The sequence below is a fragment of the Mauremys reevesii genome, linkage group 3 (genome assembly GCF_016161935.1).
Source record: "Mauremys reevesii isolate NIE-2019 linkage group 3, ASM1616193v1, whole genome shotgun sequence".
NCBI classification, from domain to species: Eukaryota; Metazoa; Chordata; order Testudines; family Geoemydidae; genus Mauremys; species Mauremys reevesii.
The window spans coordinates 153,804,383-153,819,491 of record NC_052625.1 but is presented as its reverse complement, the minus strand read 5'-3'; the positions used below and the strand labels follow the sequence as shown (position 1 = coordinate 153,819,491).

The window sequence follows — 15,109 nt, the reverse complement described above, 5'->3', positions numbered from 1 at the left end:
GGTGGGACCTGGCTGGAGAGGCTGAGTCACAAGAAGAGGCAGATCACTACAGGGCTTGAGCAACTCTTTGCAGAGGGTGCTAGAAGACAGCCAGCTGCGCCAGGCCCAGACATGAGGGGATGCCCTTCTACACGCCTATACGCCATCTGGCTTTTGAAAAGAGGACACCAGCCCTGGTGCTTTCTAGAGACATTTAATTGATCACTATATCCACATCCATCATCTTTAAGCCCAGTGCTTCTGGGTTTCAGTTTGCTTGTAAAATGTGGTGAATTCTGGGCAGAGGCGGCACTAGCAAGTTTGTCGCCCCATGCAAGGCGGCACGCCACGGGAGGCGCTCTGGCGGTCGCCGGTCCCGCGGCTCCGGTGCACCTCCTGCAGACGTGCCTGCGGAGGGTCCACTGGTCCCGCGGCTACGGTGGAGCATCCACAGGCACGCCTGTGGGAGGTCCACCCAAGCCGCAGGACCAGCGGACCCTCCGCAGGCATGCCTGCAGGAGGTCCACCGCAGCTGCCTGCCGCCCTCCCGGTGGCATGCCGCCCCAAGCATGCGCTTGGCGCGCTTGGGTCTAGAGCCGGCCCTGATTCTGGGAATATTTAATAGAAGGTAAATCTTTTCAGAAAGAAAACATCAATTTTCACTGCTCCCCATGAAGACTGAGATCTTTCTCCTGCTGTACTATCCACTTTTCTTCATCCTCAGAATTACTTGGATTCAAGTGCTTCTGCAACAGAGCTCGTATGTATCTCCCCTGTGTAAATGCCATACTGCAACTGGTCATCCTTCACTGTAGCCCAAGACATCTGCTTGGTGGAGAACCTTGCTGCCCAATCCCCTGAATTGCTGACAACTATGACACCTCCTAATCCACCCACTCTTGTTTTCATATAATTCAATGCAGTGTCAGCAGCCTCCACCGGTGACATTCCTGAAAAGAAGAACACAGAAGAGTGATGATCATGTAGTATCTGCTTCTGGTCCTATTGAAGTCAATGACAAAGTTCTCTTCAGACATCACTCTGTGCAGAAACAAGCCCTCTATATTTCCTTTACTGAATGCCCAAGAAGTTACAAGTGCAATGGCTGGAAAATGCTTTGTTTATGGAAGGAATGTGAACACCTGCAAATAGCTTCTATGCTGTAGTAATACTGCAGAGACAGGGTTTATGAAGCTTCCCATTATTCTGAGGTTTAAGTCTTTTTGACCTAGCATATCTGGTGAACTTTGTAGTTCAGTGACACATAATGGGACATTTTTGAAGGGTGGTGGTGGTCACCGTTGGCAATCTGCAAACGTGCCACTAGCAGCACCCTGCCAGGGAATTTCTGTCTAATACACTTATGACTTGAACACTCACAATAATTCCAGGAGGGACCATCAGATCATCTAGTCTGACCTCCTGTATATGACAGGCCACCAACCTCCCTAGCACCCACTCAAAACCTAACAACCGAAAGTAGACCAAAGTATCACAGCCCTCAGGAGATTAGACTATTACAAGCCACAGGCAGAGAATAGGAGGGACTGAAGTGCACCATGCCTGAGGCCCCCGACAATGGCAGGGAAATGATTGAGATATACCCAGATAATCCTGGCAAGTGACCCACACCCAGAGGCTGCAGAGGAAGGCAACCCCACCCCCCAAAGGTCACTGCCTATTTGACTTGGGTGAAAATTCCTTCCCAACCCCATATATGGCAATCAGTTAGACGTTGAGCATGTGAGGAAGAACCAGCTGGCCAAGACCCTAAGAGAGAATGCACGGAGAATTGAACTGAAACCCCTTCAAAGTTAGACCAATGAACCCTGAGGAGCTCAGAGTGTGAATTCTGTTTGTGATGAATTTTGGTAATGTGGATGCTGATGCTACTGTGGATGCAGCCACTGTTGGGTAGGATCTGCTTATCAGCCTTCATATTGTTACCGGACTATGCACAGATGACACCAACAGCCAAGATCCTTTACCACACTCAATCCCTACTAATCAGAGCACTTTATAAACAAATTGAAGAACACTTTGTCCTACGCAGAAGTCTGTTAATAGTTATGTCCTTGTTCACAAGCTGTAACCCTTCATTTGTCTCCAGAAATGCCGTAGTGCTTGGTCTTAATACTGTGAACTAAAGCAGCTGTGATGTTAAAGTGTGTGTGTGTGTGTGTGTTTTATATGCATTAGCCCTCCTTCAAACTTTCTGTGGAAAAAAAACCATAATAGAAACTATTCACAATCTTTGCCACTGCAAGATGGGAATCCATTCTCTAACACTGTGGCAAAATCTTGACTACTGAAGTCAATGGGAGTTTTGCCACTGACTTCAACAGGATCAGGATTTCATCCCGTGACTTTTCACCAAGGCAACAGCTGCCACCATAAGGCAGAAATTCCAATAGCTGTTAAAAGATTTTTTCCGAACAAGTCACAGATTATACATGACAAGAAGAACTTACATGAACTTGCAATACTTGGCACCCAGCAAAATGGAGGAAACTAATTAAACACACTGCTCAAAACATTCCTTCAAATATTGAGGAAACAGAAATAAGACTCTCCCCAAATGAAAGATGTTAAGGGAGAGCCAGCCAGACATTCTTAACACTTCATGGATGCATTATATGCAACACTGGTATTCTAAGACACTTGTTTCCTATTTTTAGTAGTCTAAATCCTATTTTCAAAAATTAAAGCATTTAGGAGCCTATATCACACTGACTTTCAATGACATATAGGCTCTTAAGTCACATAGAAAAATTTTCCCTAAGTGTGTCCACAGGCTTATTTTACGGTTTTAAATATTCTGCTTCTGTTGGCAGCTCAAGTGCTCAAAGTAGAAATAACGATAGGAGTGAGTTTTGGCCCTTTCTTGAAATGCTGAGGAATTGCTAATTTGCTGGGGTCTTTGCCTGGAAGCTGGGTTGCTCCTCAACATTTCAGGGAAGACTGAATAGTGGCAAACTAACAATGAGAGGATTTCTACATGCTAAGAAATTTAGAAATATGTTTAAAAAGGGTTTTAGTGTGATTCTCCTCTCAGGCTGGTGTAAATCAGGTGTAACTCCATTGTTTTCAATGGAGTTACTCCAATGTAAAACCAGGGCATGTGAGAAAAGAACCTGGCTCAATTCTTTATGGAAAATTTAAGATTGGGAGGCCATTTATGAAAGGAATGAACTCCAGTGAAATAGGACTGAGGTGGGGCTGTGGCATGTCAGGGCTTTGGGGAATAATCTGTAAAGAGTATTATATTTTATACTGATATTTTCTCTTGGCTCTGCTAAGAATGAACCATGACTAGCATATGTTGGGACCACAAAACATGTAGCAGTTACAGAAATCTTCTCAGCTGCTACTTGCCTTCTTGTTTCACATTTCTCTTATGATTAGGAATGTAAATGAAAAATGGTTTACTGTAGTTCCTATTCTGGTAAGAGTATCAAAAGTTATTGCTCATTAATACTTGCAAACCATAGCTTTCTAAAATTAGCGGTGATGTCTACATTAATGGTTCTGTAACTGCGTGCAGTACAAGTATGTTGTCTGACTGTTTACAGGCTGTAATATAATCAAGGGTTTGGATGACATCCTAACTGATGAAGGTAAAGCTTAAAGAGTCATCCACAGTTAGATTGTGTTACAGTCAGATGAGACGCCCCATGCCAGCTGTTTACCACATATGCACCTGGTCTACTTAACATACAGTTTAGTACACTTTCCAAAACAAAACAGAAATAAGACTCTCCCCAAATGAAAGATGTTAATGGAGAGCCAGCCAGACATTCTGTTGCTAAGCAATTCATGGATGCATTATATGCAACACTGGTATTCTAAGACACTTGTTACTTTCCTATTTTTAGTAGTCTTCCTATTTTCTAATATTTGCTTGCATTTAGGAGCCTATATCACACTGACTTTCAATGACATTAGGCTCTTACAATTGTAAAAATTTCCCTAAGTGTGTAAACTTATAATTTATATGAAATATTTTATGATGCTGTATCTAAAACATAATGGAACAAAAATCACACTACTTGATATTCAAAGATAGGAGTGAATTTTTTTCTTGCAATGCTGAGTCCTGCTAATTTGCTGTGTCTTTTGAGATGGGTTCAACATTCCAGCCAAGACTGAATAGTGGCAAACAGTTTTTAGAGGATGACAGGAACTGCATTGCTAGAGTATAATTTACATAAAAGGGTTTTAGTATTATTCTCCTCATCTTACTGGAAAGTTTAGATTGTACCTTGTTCCATGTAGAGAATAAGTCGGGCTAGGACCACTTTCATCATGCTTTCTCCATGTCCTGTGGTAGAGATGGCACCAACATGGTTATCAGCATAGCCTCCACTTATGAAAGAAAAGTATGACACTAAAGCTTTAGAGCAAAGAGATAGGACTGAGGTGGGGCTGTGGCATGTCAGGGCTTTGGGGAATAATCTGTAAGGAGTATTATATTTTATACTGATATTTTCTCTTGGCTCTGCTAAGAATGAACCATGACTAGCATATGTTGGGACCACAAAACATGTAGCAGTTACAGAAATCTTCTCAGCTGCTACTTGCCTTCTTGTTTCACATTTCTCTTATGATTAGGAATGTAAATGAAAAATGGTTTACTGTAGTTCCTATTCTGGTAAGAGTATCAAAAGTTATTGCTCATTAATACTTGCAAACCATAGCTTTCTAAAATTAGCGGTGATGTCTACATTAATGGTTCTCTAACTGCGTGCAGTACAAGTATGTTGTCTGACTGTTTACAGGCTGTAATATAATCAAGGGTTTGGATGACATCCTAACTGATGAAGGTAAAGCTTAAAGAGTCATCCACAGTTAGATTGTGTTACAGTCAGATGAGACGCCCCATGCCAGCTGTTTACCACATATGCACCTGGTCTACTTAACATACAGTTTAGTACACTTTCCAAAACAAAACTAAAATGCAGTCCTATGAATTCCTTTTTGAATGAAGAGGAAAACGGTTGTAAAATTTCTGTTGCTATAAGCAATTCAGCCCTATGAATTGTTATAGCCTGTGGAGTCTCTAAGCTTCTTGTTATACTTTCCTTTATTTGTACTCTTTGTTTTTACTAATATTTGCTTGCATTTGCGTTTTTCCAATTCTCTGCTTATGAAATTACTTACAATTGTAAAAAATCGTCAGTTAAACTTAAAGTAATTTATATGAATGATATTTTATGATGCTGTATCTAAAACATAATGGAACAAAAATATCCACACTACTTGATATTCAAAGAACACAGTTGGAATTTATTTGTTTTGCACTTTTAGTCCTGCTATTTTGTGTGTGTTTTGAGATAATCCAGCCAAAAATGGCCAGGAAACAGTTTTTTTGGGGGGGACGACAGGAACTGCATTGCTAAGAGTATAATTTACATAAACCAGTTAGTTCCAGTATTACTTTCCTTCATCTTACTGGAAAGTTTAGATTGTACCTTGTTCCATGTGATAGAGAATAAGTCGGGCTAGGACTACTTTCATCATGCTTTCTCCATGTCCTGTGGTAGAGATGGCACCAACATGGTTATCAGCATAGCCTCCACTTCCTGCGCAAAGAAAAAGTATGACACTAAAGCTTTAGAGCAAAGAGATTTACAAGCAATGCATGATTTCAAATCGCAGGCCAATTTCTAAAGTCCTGTTGCTTCTAGGGACAAAAAGCTGAAAGTTCATGTGTGACATCTTTGTTTCTGATTTCTTCCTCAAAGTTTCAACAGCAGCATGAGAAGTCAGTTGCCAAGTTATAGGGCTGGAAAGATAATGGCATAATGGTGAATCTGATGTTGGAATAGGAAGGAGTGAGCATTAATAGTAGCCAGATCAAAAGTAGGTAGATAGAGGAGAGGCATGCACGAAAGACAAAGGTGGAAAGGCAGGCAGGGTGATGGTGGGGAAAATAGGAAGCCAGAAGTGGAGGATGTGAGGCAGCTAGACCTGCACTGATGACTGACTGGCTAGGGAGGTGCACTGCAGGAATGTGCTGACCAATGGGCAGCAGAGAGGTGGTAAGAGCCAGCCAGGTAGCAGCACTAAGATTCCACTGTGACAGAGCATGGGAGAAAAGCCCAAACAGGAGAGCTGCTTCCAAGTTAGCTTTGTAAATTCAAAAGGCTGCACTGACCCAGAAGTACAGCAAACCTGCTGATGTCAGAGGACCTCCAGGTGCCATCATTTAAGCAACAGGTGTTTGTGCCTCTCCGTGGGTCACTAGAATCAGCACCAAAGTTAAGATCCTACAACCACCTGATATCCCAACTCTCACCTAAAACAACCACTCACTGAACTGTTTTTTTTTAAGTCAATCTAGTGCTCATGAGTGGTGCAATTAATAGTTACAATGTCAGGAGCCATGGAAAACAAAGTCAAATTATTATTTGCTTATACTTTTAAAATTCTTTGAATTTTAAAACAAAAGTAGAAAATCTTGCTGTGACAGTGTACCCCATAAGGCTTTATGGGGTGGGGGTGCTCATAAATGTATGTATGATATAACTGGAATAGGGTTTTGCTACATGTAAAGGTTATAATCTACTGGTTATGTTCATCCTAGTTGTAAGCAGGCACCATTTGTGTGTTCAAAGTTATGAACATTGGCTGTATAATTGCTTGATTTCTAAGTAGCCTTAGTTAAAACATTTGATCACTTCTTGGGAAAGGAATGTGCAAATTAAGTGCTCAATCCAGAAGCACTTAACAGACAAAAGAGCTTGGAAGGCTCCAATCCACATAAGTCTTCCTGGAGACATACAAGATACCATGTGTAAATTGGCTTCTGCCTGTAAAGACAGTCATGCATGGACATGTGACTTGCCCAGGTGATTCCAGAACTCCATCTTGGAGCTGGACTTTGCATAGGAGTGAGGAAGGAGGTCTCCACCCACAAGAGAGTCTATTTAAACCCGTGAGAGACCCCTCCATTTGGTCTTCAGCTGGCTAAAGGAGCCTCTCCACCACCCCTGGATACATAAAGGAAACTGGAACAAAGGACAGTAACTACAGAGGGTGTGAGTGATTGCTGGACCCAGGCTAAAAGGAGATTAGCCTGTAAAAGGGAGCATTTTGGAACTGGTGAGGATCCTATCTGTATTTAGTTTGACTAGACATAGGTTTGCGCATTTTATTTTATTTTGCTTGGTAACTTACTTTGTTCTGTCTGTTACTACTTGGAACCACTTAGATCCTATTTTTTGTATTTAATAAAATCACTTTTTACTTATTAATTAACTCAGAGTATGTATTAATACCTGGGGGAGCAAACAACTGTGCATCTCTCTCTATCAGTGTTATAGAGGGCGAACAATTTATGAGTTTGCCCTGCATAAGCTTTATACAGGGTAAAACGGATTTATTTGGGTTTAGACCCCATTGGGAGTTGGGCATCTGGGTGCTAAAGGCAAGCACACTTCTGTGAGCTGTTTTCAGGTAAACCTGCAGCTTTGGGGCAGGTAATTCAGACTCTGGGCCTTTGCTGAAGTAGACAAGAGTGTCTGGCTCAGCAAGACAGGGTGCTGAAGTCCTGAGCTGGCAGGGAAAACAGAGATAGAAGTAGTCTTGGCACATCGGTTGGCAGCTCCCAGGGGAGTTTCTGTGATCCAACCTGTCACACTTGCATTCAGAAGAGACATAGAATCATAGAACAGAAGGGACCAATATGATCATCTAGTCTGACCTCCTGCAAGATGCAGGCCACATTAGCCGATCTCCCCACTCCATTAGCAAGCGACCCCTGCCCCATGCCGGAGACGAAAAACCTCCAGGGCCACAGCCAATCTACCCTGGAGGAAAATTCCTTCCCGACCCCAAATATGGTGGTCAGCTGAACCCCGAGCATGCGGGCAAGACTCTCCAGCCATACCCTCTGGAAAAAGGTTAAGAATAACATATCATTGACCCATTGTACTATTTACCAGTGTGGCACTTAATTAACCTATTGACTAAGCCCGGTATCCTATCATACCATCTCCTCCATAAACTTATCTAGCTTAGTCTTAAAGTCATGGAGGTCCTTCGCCCCCACTGTTTCCCTCGGTAGGCTGTTCCAGTATTGCACTCCCCTGATAGTTAGAAACCTTCGTCTAATTTCTAGCCTAAATTTCCTAACTGACAATTTATATCCGTTTGTCCTAGTGTCCACATTAGCACTGAGCTGAAATAATTCCTCTCCTTCCCTGGTATTTATCCCTCTGATATATTTAAAGAGTGTAATCATATCTCCTCTTATCCTTCTTTTGGTTAAGGAAAACAAACCGAGCTCCTCAAGTCTCCTTTCATATGACAGGCCTTCCATTCCTCGGACCATTCTAGTGGCCCTTCTTTGTACCTGTTCCAGTTTGAATTCATCCTTCTTAAACATGGGAGACCAAAACTGCACACAATACTCCAAATGAGGTCTCAAGCATGCTCCTTTTTATGAATGTTGTGCCTACCCCGAAAAATGAACCTTAAAAAAGCCACACACCGATGATGCTCTTTAAGAGAAAAAAAGTCCTGGCAGATAATATTTTAAACGGGAAACTCCTGTAGGCCCCTTGAAGGCCACACATTTGGTGTCTTATTCCTGCAGACCACAGGGGAGACACAGGAGAATGACTCCATGTGGGTAAGTACATCACCCTTGCCAAGCATTAGGAGACTGGTTAGCGGCCTTAACATGTTGTTCAGGGGTCAACCAAAATCTCTCCCCCTCCTGCAATCCTATTTAGGCTAACATCTGCCAAGCCTAATAAGGCTCTTTGAGTGCAGATGTGTTTTGAGGGATTCCACTGAGACAATTAAGGCAGATCAATCCCCAGCTAGTGTCCAAAGACTTGTGGGGGGTGGGCCCTGATGCACCTCCTGTATAGCACAGAGTGATGAAACTGAGGTCCTCAGGAGAAGCAGAATGCTCTCAGGCTGCTGACCCCCCTTTCCCATCATACCACTACTTCATTCCATGCCCCCTTATCCACTGGCTCCCTTCCCTACCATTCTCTACGCTGGTCATCTCCATTGTATCTGCTGAGGCAGTTATTTGCCATGGGCCTTTGGAAGGGCATAGGATAGGATTACTACAGTTAGTATGGAGTTTAGGATGGGGAGCAGCAGAGAGTGAAAGCTTTTCCTCCTTCCCACCCAAAAAGGGATACTCAAGTTCCCTCCCTTGATTAAATCTGGACCTCCCAGAAGATCCAATATGCATTGAAAATGTTGCCATAGTCTATTCTGCAACTCCTTCCCACCCCCCCACTCAAGAACCCTGCATACATAATAGGAGTGCTGGATGGTTACAGAGGTTTGTTCTTTGGGGTATCTGAGAAGTGACTATTTTGTCGATTACTAGGAAGAAACACGCTAGTTACTATTGCACCAAATGGTTCTCAGCTTCATTCTTTTTCTTTTAATACTAGCTCCAAAATGCAGAAGCCAGGAACATCTATCTGATGGGGCAGAGAAGCTCCACACCAGCATGGTTAAGAACAGCCACTTTGCTATAACTGCAGCCAATACCAAGCCTGGAAGGAGAATTATAGGAAAGCCTGGCTCAGCTGAGTTGTGGCCAGTCAGGAAGGAGGACAGTTCTCTGCCTGAAGGGAGCTCTGCTTGCAGAGTTACAGAAGGAAGGATGGGCCTGCTAGCTGGAAGAGCAGTTAGATCCCAGGAGCGAGTACGAGATTGTGGTGGGAGACAAGCCCAAAGGGAAGAACTAGGGTGTCCGAAGGGAAGACAGAGGGACAGCCAACGCTTGAGTTGGGTTTGCTTTTTGTTTCAGAACTTTTTGGGGCTGAGCCCCTCCACCCACCCCAGAGGGGGATAATACTGAAGGTACAGCTAGCTGGTAGGTCAGAGGTAGACAGCCTTCTTTCCTGCCTCTCACCCCAACCCCCAGAAGACCTGCAGCTGCATTGAGATGTCTGAAATGTGCACCAGGAGGCACTGCTCTTGCCATGCTGCTACAATTTTGATGAGACAAAGCTTAAGGAAAAGGCAATTTAGGGTGAGCAGAGGACCATGCTGGTTCAGCGTATGTTCAAGTTGCAAACCATGCTGAAAATAGTCAGTGGGCACCATAATTGCCTGCAAGCTCAGCAATTCTGGCTGTAAAGCAATGTTGGCTCTGAATCTACTAATCAGTTGCTGCCAGCAGGAGTGCTGTTCAAGTTTGGAACATGTTTTACTAAAATTATTGTTTCCAGTTTCTGGTTCCATGGAAGAACTATGTAGCAATCACCAAATACAAGCCTGTCCCGTTAGAGGAATTCACTGGAGAATGGATTAAGAGTCTCTTTACCTACAGATGAGAGAACACCTATAACATTTCCTCTATTCTGCTTCCCACGGCTCTTTATAAACAGGAACTGATGGAGAGAGTCAAAGCTTTAAATAAGAGTGGCTTAAGTTGCCAGTCATGTTAGAGACTTCTAGTCAAATTCTCATTGCTCTAATGAAACTCCAATGACTGCAATTGGAGTTGCACCTGATATACAATGGTACAAAGGGGAGAAGAATCTGGTGCATTTGGTTAATTTTTCACATTAGTTTTGACCCTTTTGTTTGGGAGACACCTGGATTAAACACCATCTGAGCAACTAATAGAGCCTTAGAGGGGAACAGGTTGCAATTTTGTCCATGTTGCAAGGGAACATAGCAGATGAGTTCTTGGTTTTTGCATAAGAGTATCACAGTATAAAGGGAAGGGACATGATAAGGAAACCCGAGACCATACTGTTTCCAGAAAAAAGGAGGAGTGTCTCCTATTTCTGTTTGTTCAGACCTACCAGAAATCTGGACAGTAAGTACAAAACCTCTACCCGACCTGCAGCCTTCTGGTTGTGTGGAAGGAGCAGTTGTTAAAAAGATAAACTGACACATTTTAGTATGCTTTAATTTAAGCCTCAATTCTAGATCAGCTAGTGTCAATATTTCATTTCAATCATAGAAAATGTGAGTGTTAACTGATTTCATTTACCGTACCTATGCACGCTGAATCACCGACTCGGCCAACCAGTTTATTAGTGAGTCCCCCAGTGGATGTTGCACAAGCTACGTTTCCTTCATTGTCTATAGCAACGGCACCAACTGTTCCAGGGTCTCTGCCAAGAATAATATTTCACAGAATTAGGCAGGGTTAAGAATACTTGCCAAAGCATGTTGTGTCCATTCTGCAGGTAGTTTTTACAAATGTGAGATTACAACAGTAGTCTACAATTGAATGTCATTAACTTTAATCTATCCTCATGTGACAATCACTTCATTTTCATGTAATTTTTTTTAATGTAGGGAGTTTCATTATGAAATCCACTATCCATTTCAGATAACAAGCAATATGTAACAATTCTGATATAGTATCAACCTTATAATTGATAGCACAGATGTCAAACTCTTGGCCTGTTTGATCTATTTATCTGATCTCCCCACGATAAATTTTTATGATCCAGTATGAAAGCTTTCATTTGGAAAGAATAAAAAAAATTCCTAGCCCTCCTGACTGTGAAGATAATTTTTAAAATGGGACACACTGAAGCTCTGAATTAGCCTGAAACAGAAACTCAGACGTGGGAACTGCCTCCACTGTTCCAATTGGATGAGAGCTCTAAAGCCTAGTGATGATACATGCAAAAAGATAAATGAATAAAGAGATAGCAGTGGTCTTAAAAATGCCATGCATCACTCCCCCACATAGATTGGCCAGCCCGCGCCGCTTCCCACAGCTCCCATTGGCCAGGAACGAGTGGCTGTGCCTGCGGATGGTCAACGGATTACCCTGATGGGCTGTGTACGGCCTGCGTACCACAGGCTGCCCACCACTGCTCTAAAGCCTAAAATGTCAGAGTCAGCGTGAAGTGATAGCCCTGCTTGTAGCTGTTTCTGAGAACACTTTATTCAGAATATCACCATGTTGAATCATCAGTGAGTTTTGCAGTCTGTTGCCATCCTGTTTTTATGTTCTCAGCCCTTTAGACTTTACAAATTACACCCAGGTGGCGTACAGCCTACAGTAAGACATGTATCTATGCTATGCCAAGAGTCCTAGACCACTGTGATATTGGAGGTAACAACCATTTAACCACCCTTACTCTACAGCTAATTTACATGCAACAGCTGCATTGGTTGTATGAGGGAGATGGCACAGATGGCAGATTACTTGGCCCAGCTGCCACAGTCTTTCCAAACCACCCACCCAACACAACCAGCACACACAATCCTAAATATACACACAGCCCCTTACTGCAGTGCACATCCCTCACTTGCCAACCCACAAATCAACGCATCTCCCAGCACAACCCCCGTACACAGTGACCACATACACCACTCTGAAGTCTGTGTCAGTGCTAAGCGAGTAAAACAGCTACATGAATGGTTGAGAGGTCTTTAAATTTAGAAGATCACCAGGTTCAAGCCTCACTGGAATTCGTGGTCTGTTACCCCTTAACTAGTAGCTGAAAGTCCATGCTGTTGCATGGTTGTAATTTGTTAAGAATATATCCTCACCCCGTCTACAGCATGAGCTTGGCTGACCTCTGAGATGTACTTTGTGTCATACTACTATACTACTTAATAAAATAGCTAAGTAACAATACATAATACATTGTCTTTCTATTAAAGAGTCTTTTTCCCCTTCCACTGTCACAAGACTGAAGCTCAAACAGTTAGTATTATTAAACCCCACTACCCACTGAAAAGGTCATTTTGATAGTTGGTTATTCTCCCTACTGTTTTCCCCTCCCCGCATTTTATTATAAAAAGCTTCTTTCATTCTGCTGCTGTCTCCTACCCTCTTGTTCTGCTAATGGCTTTGTTTTTCTCCCTCATCCCCCCCAGAACTGGTTTTTAGGCTATTTTAGCAGTGCATTTTTAATCACCATACTTTCTGGTCTGCTTGTTTTCTCAGTGACCAAGTACCACTGCCAACCCCAAAATTTTGTAGATTATAAATTAATTGTTTGATCCAGTTTAAAACAAATCCCAGTCTATCTTGGTTATGCAGACTTATGGATAAATATGTATGTTCTGCCAGGGTCTGGCTGTTGGTTTAGCAGTGGAGACAGTGCCTCATTTAAACCACAGCTCTCCTTTGAAGAGTGACCCTATATAGATGGCACTTCCTTGCTCACCAGATCTGCTCAGCGTTTTTGTTCAGAACTATCTGCTAACTTCAGTTGAAATATTTTTTCCCCCGCCTGCTAATGGTGGAGGGCCCCTGCTGCTAAGTGAGCATGAGCTGGATTCTCTTCCTTCTTCAGCATCAACGGGATTCTTTCCCAAATTTCATCAGTTACACTTGAGCAAGCCTACAGAAGGTTGCCCACATATCATGGAGGGCATAATTTAAAAACCATGTGGAAGCACATGTGTATGTCATGGCAGAATTAAGCCTACAGAACTACTTTCAGATCCCACAGCAAGTCTGCATGGTTGCTAGTTAGAGAAAGCACTTACTGATACCACAAACATGAGACATTAGAGTGTAACATATTTTGTGCAGTACCTACTTTTTAAACTCCTGAGGGTTAGAATCTGGCTCAAGGTTCTTGCTCCATCTCTCTCTGGATCTTTCTGTTATAAGTTTCTCCCCTGGAATCTCAGGAACACCCATGGCTTTGGCAAAAAGGTTTGCCCCATGGTCAGTCAGCAACATGTGCTCTGTCTGATAGGGACAGAAAAAAAAAACACAACACCCCTTGACACTAATTGGAGTTCAGTACTGATCTGTATAGTCTTATATAAACACTTCATTGTTTTTAAAAATGTATTCAAATAAATGTTTTTGTTTTAAACTTCTTGGAAACCAATAAAAGGCACAATTGTGACCCCCAATCCTGCTTCCATTGACTTAAGTAGGAGTATGTTTGGATTCCTATGTGCTTTTTTGGTGGAACAGGAGGATTTTGGATTCAATAATGCAAAAAACCCCAAAACAAAATAATTAGGATTAACAGAATATAATTGCCTTCAAATATTCAATACTCATTAGATGAGAAAAATAGAATTCACTCATACCAATTTTTTTTTCTGAAACTAGATAGGATACTGCTATTGCGATCCTTTATAGAACTGGTTTTGCAATCTCTTTCAATCAGTCATTGGTATTTTGCTTATCTACATGATTGGTTTGACCAGGTCACTGAATGACCTAAAGAACTATTTTTATTCTAAGAGAAATATGTTCAGTGGTGACCTGCAGAAAAAAATATCCTTTGTTCAAACGTTGCTATTCCTTGTAAATAGTAAAATAATAATCCTAAACTTATCACACACTAACATACATTTTTCTTAATGTCTAAAATGACTAAATTGAAGTTAACCCACCTCCAAAATATTTACTGATCTATTTAGGTCCAGCTCCTGTCCTTATGTATGCAAATACCATTCCCATACAGTACCTAAATCAGTTGTCACATGAAGTCAATCAGTTTGGTGACGGTCCACTTCTTACTGTAGTAAGGCCCTGATTCAGCAAAGCACTTAAGCACAAATTTAGGTCATACTGAAGTCAATGGGACTTAAGTACATATTCTTAAAGTTAAGTACATGCTTAAGAGCTCCGCTGAATCAAGGCCTGAAGGAATGTTCTCAAACTTCTGAGCCCCTTCCTATTCCCCAGAAAACATGCCTATGAATTTACTCAATGTAGCACTTCTGTTATTCTGCTTTACTAGGAGCTTTATAACTTTGACAGAATGAGGAAAGAAAATTTTAAAACAAGAAAAGCATTTAAAAACGTTAAGGTCCAAATCCTTTAACTAGTGCTTATCCTGAGCAGCTTGGCTGGGTCCAGGCAGTGTTGTAGAAGGGAGAATTTGACGCTAAGAGTCTGATCCTATGAGATGCTGAGTGCCATCAACTCCCACTGACTTTTAAGGTTGTGACATAACAAAACAAAAACAAAAAAACCCACCTCCACCCTGACACAGATACCAGGACACAGTGTTTCACTGTTACTAAGCAGCAAACTAGAGACATAAGAACATACAGGCAACCTGACTTTAAATTGCCTGGGGTCTATCACAGGGTGTATTACAATCTTAGTGTTAAATGTTGCAAACATTTACACATGAGTACTTTTACTCCCGTGATTAGCCCCACTGAATGCATTGCTTGCGTGCATAGGCATTTG

The 15,109-nt window shown here is 42.1% G+C and overlaps 1 protein-coding gene across 4 annotated transcripts in view; it reads right to left on the bottom strand.

Annotated features, from left to right (window-relative positions):
* Positions 1 to 495: 495 nt before the first annotated feature.
* Positions 496 to 15,109, bottom strand: part of ASRGL1 (asparaginase and isoaspartyl peptidase 1) — a 28,773-nt gene continuing 14,159 nt past the window's right edge. For all 4 annotated transcript variants that reach the window (XM_039531395.1, XM_039531396.1, XM_039531394.1 and 1 more), the window contains 4 exons: positions 13,485 to 13,639; positions 10,966 to 11,084; positions 5,451 to 5,561; positions 496 to 929 (listed from right to left, as the gene is read on the bottom strand). In XM_039531395.1, coding sequence (XP_039387329.1) covers positions 706 to 929; positions 5,451 to 5,561; positions 10,966 to 11,084; positions 13,485 to 13,639 — 609 coding nt within the window. In that variant the 3' untranslated portion in view covers positions 496 to 705. The remainder of the gene's footprint in view (positions 930 to 5,450; positions 5,562 to 10,965; positions 11,085 to 13,484; positions 13,640 to 15,109) is intronic.